Source organism: Acomys minous (genome assembly GCF_964271855.1).
Source record: "Acomys minous genome assembly, chromosome: 12".
Classification (NCBI taxonomy): domain Eukaryota; kingdom Metazoa; phylum Chordata; class Mammalia; order Rodentia; family Muridae; genus Acomys; species Acomys minous.
Window position 1 is genome coordinate 80,605,084 of NC_140493.1, and position 9,935 is coordinate 80,615,018.

The window sequence follows — 9,935 nt, forward strand, 5'->3', positions numbered from 1 at the left end:
ACTCATGAACTTGTGAATATTATGGTAAATATAGTATAGTATCCATCCCCGGGCTTGGGCACATCAGCGTTCTTGATGTACTGATATTAGATAAGGTCTCAAGTTGAGTCTTAGTCTGATTGGTCTCCTGCAACAGTGCCCATAGGCTGGGTCTTACTATGGAATACAAATGTATTTCTCGCCGTTCTCATGATGAGAAAAGCCTGAGGGCAAGGTGCTACCGGATTAAAGGACTTAAAAGGCCAGCTTTGTGGCTTTCCCCTGTGTTCTCACATGGTGATGGTCCTCTCCAGGGTCTCCTTTATAAGACACTGGCCACAGTCATATTATGAGGTCACTTGACACCTAACAAGGACCTCACAACACAGGAAACATAAGATTTTGGATTGCTCTTAACACACTATTTTGTGAGGTCAGCAAACACTCTCTGTAGCAGCTCCTACGGGAAGAAATTGGGCAAAATTTATAGTAAAGAACTCTTTATTGACAAAAACAGTTCCATGGCTCAGTAAGTAAAGATGTTTACTAGGCATGCTTTTTGACGTGTGTTTCATCCAAAGAGAACCAACTCCACAAAGGTGTCCTCTGATTTCCACATGTATAACTTGGTACACATGCGTTCCACTTATCAGCCCAACACAGACAAAATTAATCATAGTAACAGAAATAGATAGTGCTGTTCTAAAAAGACATATTTTATAATTTTGTGGACTTTATGGAAAGAACAATTAAATAATAAAACCAGCCAACTCATCTGGAGATGGGAAGATTCCCGGGGAGTTGAAGATGGCTATCCTTTGAGACCACGTATTGTGCTACTTCCGACATTGCTCTTTTTATTTGGAACTAGTTTGCCTATTCAGAGTCTTTATGATTACAAATGAATTTTATGATTTTTTTTCTCATTGTATGTGGAATGGCATTGGGATGTAAATGGAAATTACTTCGTATTTGTAGCTTGGTTTTGGTAGTACACAAATCCTTTTCCCTCATATTAAAAAGAAAATCTTTTTTTTACTGTGTATAGTAAGCCTTAGCGTGTCATAACTGCTTAAATCAAATGTTATTTAAATGAATGATTCCTCATATACCATCAAAAAAAAAAGAGAACTCTTTATTATCCCTTACAGAGGCAAATACAGTTGTTTCAAAATTTAAAAGTTCAACTAGGGACATTTTAAAGTTGTATTATTTTATTTTCCTTGAATTGTTGCTTGTTTTCTTGAAGTTTCTTTTTGCTTTGTTTTAGGGTTTTTTTTGGGGGGGTGGCTGTCCTGGACTCACTAGGTACAGCAGGCTAGCTTCAAACAGAGAACCTGCCTGCCTCTGCCTCTCTGAGTGCTGGGATTAAGGGCATGCACCACCACACCCAGCTTTTGTTTTTTTTTATTGTTTGTTTTTCTTAGGGTTTTTTTGTTTTTCGGGGTTGTTGTTTGGTTTTGGCTTGAGACAGTGTCTCTCTAAATAGTCCTGTCTGACCTAAAGCTGACTGAGTAGACCAGGCTAGCCTTGCCAATATCTGCCTGGCTCTGCCTCCTGAGTGCTAGAATAAAGCTATATGCAACCCCAACCCTACTTCTTTTTCCTCCAATTTATTATTTTTGTCTTACTTTGGTATCTGTCTTTTATTAGGATATGTTTCCTTCATCTGCCTGGTTGTCTTGTGCTTAAACATTAATGTTTCAAATCAAGTCACTCGGATGCTTGCTGAAAGCTCTGCATGAGTAGGGGCTTGATGCCTGGAGGTCTCCCCAGCCCACTGGGTCAGGCATTCTGTCAGAAGCTTCCCAAAGGATAATTTAGAATGACACACCGGAAACTGTTCTTCTGGGGCTTCTTAGTATCTCTAAATTAAAATCTTAAGCGTTGGCGGCCACGTAGCTCAGTTGGTAGAGTGCTTGTCTTCCAGGCATGAAGCCCTGGGTTTAATTCCTCACACCTTCTAAACCAAGCATCGTGGTCTACATCTATAATCCAAGCCCTCTGGAGGTGGAGACAGGAGGATGGAAGTATAAGGTCATCCTTAGCTTCATAGAAAGTCCCATGTCCTTCCGGAATACATGGGAGCCTGATGATGACGATGGCAATGGTGCCGATGACGATGGTGATGATATTACAGACATTCTGCAGTACAATGCTGAAGACTAGGAGAGGGACCGTCCCTCAGCCTGTGTGAGCTCTCAGCAGCTGACCTGAGGTGTCCCTGGTCCTCCCAGCTTGCCATGCTATGTGTTGGCTTCACCAGGCACTTGAATTCGTGACCCTGTTCATGGCAGAGTTTACTTCTCATCTTCAGGATTTCTTACTCAAGACAATTGCATCTCTTCCTGTTGCCAGTGGGTACCACATACAAACACTGTTGTTTGACCTGGAAGAAAGGCTGGGCATTCCTCTGTCCTTTTCCCTACAGACTGAGGTGACCACAGTGCTGGCCAGCTGAGTCCTATAAGAAGTCGTCTGAGGTAGCTGTAGGGAATTTTCTTCCCCAACACACACACAAATACACATATGCGCACATACACACACATGCACAAAAGAAAAATGACTTGCATACATCTCCCTTTTATTTTGTCTTGTTGAATGGTTCAGATGTGAAGCTATGACATCCAGAGCTCTGGCACCCACATTCAGCATGAGAGGAAAAGTAAGGCATCACCAAGAAGACAACTCTGAGCTGTAAGAGGTTTTGATGTGCTGAATTAACAAGCTCGAAAGTGCTTGTTCTTGGCTCTTCTGTCAGAGACAGTGACTTCCTCCTTGTTTGAGATGCTGTCCTTAGCTTCGTCAGCTGCTGGCAGACAAAGGCATCTCCTTGATACAGAGTTCAGAAGCAATGGCCAATGTTTTCTGAACAATTCACACACACACACACACACACACACACACACACACACACACACACACACCAGCGTAGAAGGGTCACATAGCAAATACCACATTTTGAGAGGAAGATGTTGCCTTACAAGAGCGAAGATAGAAGGTTTACCCTGGATGATAGAATCAGGAGGTTGTGACAAAGAAAGCAGCTGGGGGACCACAGAGGCTGTGGGGGATTATCGTGAGATGATACAGATCACACACGTCCATCCTCTTATTTCTAAAATTCGGACTGTGAGTTGGGAGAAATGTGTGAGGAAGAAACAGAGACAGAATAGACTCAGAGCAGCTACCATGGTGCAGAGAGAAACCAAGAGGAGCCTGTGACTTTCAGGTCTTGGTTGGGATGGTGCTGGGGAGGAGGGAGAGGGGGAAATGCTCCTGCATGGTGCACTAAATTTGGCATCAACTTAGGCTGAGACTTTTGCAAAATGATGTATATCCCGCAGTGAATAAATGTACAGCGATAAAGTCTTAAGAAAAACCAGGTGCCAGCAAGTTAGAAGCAATACAAAGACCTGTCCCTATTAGATGCAGCTGAAGGCGCTGGGAGGTTTTCTGAGACATGTCGCATGTCCCCAGGCCTTCTAAAAGCTCTTGTCCCAGTTGAAGTTCACACCTGTGCCGATAACCTTGGGGTCAGTGGAACCCAGCTCTATGCTTTCACTTTGTAAAAGTAACCATGCTCTCAGCTTTTTTTTCTCTGTACTGTTTTAATATAGACTATGCAAGTACTAACGGTGCCTGACACGAGAGTAGCTCATCAAGATATAGTACTGTAACTTTATGTGTGTGTGTATGTGTGTGTCTATGTATGTATGTGTGTGTGCATGTGTGTGATAATGTGTGTCTGTGTGTGTGTGTCTGTGTGTGTGTGTCTGTGTGTGTGTGTGTGTGTGTGTGTGTGTGTGTGTGTTCGTTCATGTGGAGACCAGAGGGCAGGAACAGGAATGGTTCCTCAGATACCATCTACAAGGTTTTCCTAGACAGTATCTCTCTCTGGCCTTTAAATTACCAAGGCTGGCTGGTCAGTGATCCCCTGGGGCCCCTGTCTCCAGCCCTCCAGCTTTGAGATTCTAAGCAGTCATTGCTGTGCCCGGGATTTTACATGAGTTCTGTGGATTGAGTTCAGGTCTTCGTGTTCTCGAGGAAAACACTTCACCAGCTGAACTTTCTCCCCAGCCCTGGTCATTGCGCATAATAAGAACTTTCCTCTGCTTTTCTCCCAGGGTAGCACGAAGTCCAGAGAAAGCTGCCATTGAAAGCCGAGCTATCAAAGCTAATCCCTCGTCCTTTTACTAAGCACTAGGCGCATTGCTAGTCTCTTCATGGCTGCCTGCATCTCCTGGTTCCTGAGCGTGTAGATCATGGGGTTGAGCATGGGGGTCAAGACCGTGTAGCTGATGGACACAGCCTTGTCCAAGGGAAAAGGAGTGAAGGGCCGGGAATAGATATAGATGCAGGGGATGAAGATCATGGACACCACGATGATGTGGGTGGTGCAGGTGGAAGCTGCCTTCCTCCTCGCCTGGCCCGAGTGGGACCTCAGCATCACCAGGATGACGGTGTAAGAGATGAGGAGGAGGAGGAACCAGATGAGGACCAGCATCCCACTGTTGGAGATCATGAGGAACTCCAGGAGGGAGGTGTCCGTGCAGGCCAGTCTCAGCACTTGGGGGACATCACAGTAGAAGTTATCCAGGACATTGGGGCCACAGAAGGGCAGTGGGAGCATCAGAGACAGCTGGACGATGGAATGGACGAAGCCTCCTACCCAGGCAGCCACGACCAGCCCCACGCACAGCCTGGTGTTCATGACAGAGACGTAGTGGAGGGGCCGGGAGATGGCTATGTAGCGGTCGTAGGCCATCACTGAGAGGAAGAAGACCGTCCCACCTCCCAAGAGGTGGAAGAAGAAGATCTGGGCCATGCAGCCCCGGTAGGAGATGCTCTTGGTTTGGTGAAAGAAGTCCACCAGCATCTTGGGGGAGGTGACTGTGGAATAGCTGAGATCTATGACTGCCAGGTTTCGGAGCAGAAAATACATAGGCATATCCAGCCGGGGGTCAAAGGTCACGGTGACCATGATAAGGGTGTTTCCCAAAACGGTGGTGATGTAGACAAACAGGAAGACCACAAACAGGAGTTTCTGGAGTTCTTGAGTCTGTGAGAAACCTAAGAGAATAAACTCTGACACCCATGTGATATTCTGGGGTTCCATGAGGCCCTCCCCATGTGCCTAGAGAGAGAGAACATAAAATAAAACATCATGAAAATTCACTCAGGTTTTTGGTGTGTTTGGTTGGTTTGGGTTTTGGGGTTTTTTTTTTGTTTTGTTTTGTTTTTTGTGTTTTGGGGTTTTTTTGTTTTTGTCTTTTGTTTTTTGTTTTTTCCATTTATTTGGTTTTGGTTTTTCTGTTTTGTTTTATGCTTTGGAGGATCAGGGTTGAATTGGTCTTGGGGGCATAAAGACATCCCAAGCTCCTACAGGCTTTAGCTCCCTGACCACATCTGGCATTGTAGCATAGGCACTGGTAGGTAAGCTCCCCGCTCCCCTGGACCACAGTGTCTTGGTGCCAGAGTTAAATTCTAGCTCTTTTTCATACTTCCAGCATCCAGCATATAGCCTTGTGAAGGACAGCTTTCACAAATCAGCTTGGAACAACTGATGAGTGACTAAACATGCCATTACACACCTGGGTCCACACACCTCTAATCCCAGCACCCGGGAGGCAGGCGGATCTCTGTGAGTTTGAGGCCAGCCTGGTCTACAAAAGCGAGTCGAGGGTTGCCAAGGCTACACTGAGAAGCCCAGTCTTGAAAAACCAAAAAAAAAAGAAAAGAAAAGAAGAAAAAAAATTGTCAGCTGGGTGGTGGTGGTTGGGGTGGCTGCAGATGCAGTGGGGACAGCAGGGTGGCGCACACCCTTAATCCCAGCACTCTGGAAACAGAGGCAAGGCAGGTCTCTATGAGCTCAAGGCCAGCCTTGTGTACAGAGCAAGTTCCACCACAGCTACACAGAGAAACCCTGTCTCAAAAATAAATAAACAAACAAAAACAACAACAGCAAAACAAACAAACAAACAAAAGCCCCAGGCACATTAAAGAAACTAGTGTGCACACAATCAGGTGTAAGTGGAGGTGAGGCAAGCAGATAATCTTGGGATAGTGAGCTGGGATGATTTAAGTTGCTTGCATTTTTCTACATCTGCACTTCCCTAATGGCACCTGTGTTTGTCATTGAGCAACTTAAAGAAGCTCAGGACAAACACAAATTTTCCTGAGATTCATACTGTATATTTAAATTTTATGCAAATGCTCCATAGATGCATCGTGCTAGGCGATCTCTGTGATTTTTTTTTTCCCGAGACAGGATCTCTCTGTAGCCTTGACTGTCCTGGACTCACTTTGTAGACCAGGCTGGCCTTGAACTCACAGTGATCCGCCTGCCTCCGCCTCCCGAGTGCTAGGATTAAAGGAGTGTGCCACCTCGCCTGGCTTTATCTCTGTGACTTTTTACGTTTTTAAGTATGGGGGCTGAAGAGATGACTCAGCTTTTAAAACACTTCTGCTCTTAAAAAGATCCAAGTTTAGTTCCCGTTCCCTCACAGTGAGCGGCTCATGACAGCTCCAGGGGATTTTCTGGCCTCTGTAGGCACTGCACTCACATGTATAAACCCACCCACAAATATACACATAGTTATGAGTAAAATTCAAGTATGGTGAGTAGGGACTGGTAGAAAATACGAGAAAGAGTTCTCTCTAAGCTTATCTACATCCATGAGGCATAGAAATCCCCTAAGAAGTACTGTGTGAGTCATCATGTGACACTCTTTATCCTCAAGTATTTGTGTAAAAGCAAACTTGCAGGCTGATTCAATCTGCTTATCCTGTGGTTTTCTCAACTCTCAGTACAGGACTACTGAAGAATTGCTCCCTGAAGGTAGGCAGATCTCTGAGTTCAAGGCCAACCTGGTCTACATAATGAGTTCCAAGACAACCAGAGCCATATAGTGAGACCCTGTCTTGAAGAAGAAGAAGAGGAGGAGGAGGGCAAGAAGGAGGAGGAGAAGGAGGAGGAGGAAAGAAAGAAGGAAAGAAAAAGGAAGGAAGAAAAGAGGAAGGAGGGAGGGCAGGAAGGAGGGAGGGAGGGAAGGAAGGAATTAGAATGGGTTTGTCAAAGCGCACCAAGGCAGGAAGCTATAAAATGGGCAGAAATGGGGCAGAAGCTTCCAGAGGCACTGAGGGAGCTGCCCCAACAAAGAGCAGTACACTTTTGTCTTTGGCTTCTCCCTATGTCGGAACCCACCTGCCTCCTGAAAGGCCAGCGTGGCCCTTAATAAAGGGACTTTGTTCCTGTTATGACCGAACAACCACCCATTCCTCTGTACCCCTTTCAGTCAGCGATGCACACTGCCATCTTAATGGAGGAGTTGCTGTCTTGACCTTACCTTAAGAGGCTCACAAAAGGAGAGAGGAGACCAAGCCTGCTGGTGTGGGCCTGGAGTTCCAGCTGCTTAGGAGACTGAGGCAGGAGGACTGCAAGTTCAAGATCAGCCTAGCCTATGAAGTAAATTCAAGGCCATCCTGAGCAACTTCCGGAAATCTTGCTTCAAATTAAAGAGTGAGGTATGCTGGGGATAGCTCGGTGGCCAAATGCTTTCCTCACCTCCACAGGACCTGTGCCCCATCTCTACTATCTGGCTCCCCAAAAAGAAGGGGGAGATGAGTGCAAGAAATAAGATTCACAAATGGCTATTAATTGCCAGAAAAGGGCAAAAAGTGAACATTAAAGTTCACTTCTCTCTCTATTTTGTGGATATATTAATATTGTCATGATTAAAAGTTATAAGATGAGGGGGCTGGAGAGATGGCTCAGAGGTTAAGAGCACTGGCTGTTCTTCCAAAGGTCCTGAGTTCAATTCCCAGCAGCCACATGGTGGTTCATAACTATCTATAATGAGATCTGGTGCCCTCATCTGGCCTGCTGGCTCACATGCAAGCAGAAGACTATAAATAATAAATAAAATCTTTTTTTAAAAATTATAAGATGAGTCCAGGTGGTGGCGCACACCATTAATCCCCAGCACTCCGGAGACTGAGGCTGACAGATCTCTGAGTTCAAGGCCAGCCTGGTCTACAGAGCGAGTTCCATGACAGTCAGGGCTACACAGAGAAACCCTGTCTCAGAGAACCAAAAGAAAAAGAAGGAAGGGGAAATGGTGAGGACTGGTAAGATAATTCAGTGGGCAACAAACTTGTGGTAACTCTGATGACCTAAGATTGACCCCGGAAACTCATGTAAAGTTAGGAGGAAAGAACTGACTCCACAAAGTTGTTCTCTGATCCTGTGTACCATGATAGGCATGAACCCCACACAGATCACACACACACATACACACACACACACACACACACACACACACACACACACAGATACACATAGACAGACAGACACACACACACAGAGACACACACACATAGACACACACACACATTCACACACACACACACACACACACACACACACACACACACCACTACTGATAGAAAGATAAACTAAAACTTAAAGCAATAAGATGAGAGCTCTAGAGAAATGGCTCGGTGGATGAGCTGCTTGTGCTGTCAGTACAAGGACCAGAATTTAGAGCCCCAGCCCCCCGAGTGATTGAGAAGGACGCCTGAGGTCAACCTCTGGCCTACACACACACACACACACACACACACACACACACACACACACACAAGTGTGTGACCCTACACACATGTGCACACACCACATGCCCATTTTTATTAAATATGAAAGACCTCAAAGGTACTCTAATTTTGATGTTAATGTCTCTGTATTATTTGGAATTTTTACTTTAAGTAAACTACACATAAATCATGACTTTAAAAAAAGACTGGAAAACGAAGGAACACGTGAAGGAATCATATCTCCTAGATAAGATAGCAGGCGGCTATTATGCAGTGCTCCTAGGTATAATATGTACGATTTATTTACAATGCACCAGATCCAGAAAGCCAACTGCCCACAAATGAAAATGCGTACCATCGCTATCATCACCCCATTGTCACGTACCAAGCAGCCCTCTCAGCCATTACCTGCTAGTATAAATGAATTCTCATCTGTTCCTGACGACCACGTACGTGACGGACACCCAGTCCTGATACCGCTGGATGCCACCAAAGGTTTAAGATGTTGAAAGATTCAACTTTCGTCCTTTAAAAAACAATATTCAGAGCTTCTTATTACCTATGGATAAATAGTTAAGATTTACCTACAGTTCACCAACCGCTCAAGAAATTAAAATATAGAAAGAGATATTCGTTTCTTGGATTATCACATCGGCAGGAAAGGTTTTAGAAGTTGTACGCTCCTCAACACTGTGAGAGTTTAGGGGATCAGAAATCACTGTGATCTAGCCATAGCTTGAAATATATACTATACCCACACGTTTGTTATATGTCAGAACAATAAAAGCTAATTCTTAAAATGTGTATTCAAGAATGTATATTCTGCCGGGTGTGGTGGTGCACGCCTTTAATCCCAGCACTCAGGAGGCAGAGGCAGGCGGATCGCTGTGAGTTTGAGGTTTAGCCTGGTCTACAAAGGGAGTCCAGGACAGCCAAGGCTACACAGAGAAACCCTGTCTCAAAAAAAAAAACCATAAAAGAAGAGAATGTATATTCCCCATAGAGTACTTATACTGTTGATTAAACCAGAAGCAATGTAAATGAATAGGTACAAAATACTGTTAACATAAAACACAACGCCTGCATGGGATGGAACTCTAGGTGGGATGAAATTGTGTTCCAAAATAAGATGTGATTAAATGATATTTTAGTTTGTTATCTATTGGCATTATTTTAAAGAAATAACTACAAAACAGTTTTAGCATTGGAAGTTGTTCTTGAAACAGGATCTCACGATGAAGCTCTGACCTGGATGTAAATCAGGCTCGCCTCAGTCTTGCAGCAACCTCCCTCCCTCCTGAGTGCTGGGATTGCAAGCAGAGGCCACTATTTTATTAAAATCTTGTAAGATCAAAATGTTA

General features: G+C 44.7%; 1 protein-coding gene across 1 annotated transcript; it reads right to left on the reverse strand.

Moving 5' to 3' along the window:
* Window positions 1-4,156: 4,156 nt before the first annotated feature.
* On the reverse strand, window positions 4,157-5,098 carry LOC311578387 (olfactory receptor 4D1; the record flags this gene model as incomplete). The annotated part of the gene is made up of 1 exon (XM_084748215.1): window positions 4,157-5,098. The coding sequence occupies one exon, from the start codon at window positions 5,096-5,098 to the stop codon at window positions 4,157-4,159; it is 942 nt and encodes a 313-aa protein (XP_084604341.1).
* Window positions 5,099-9,935: the final 4,837 nt, after the last annotated feature.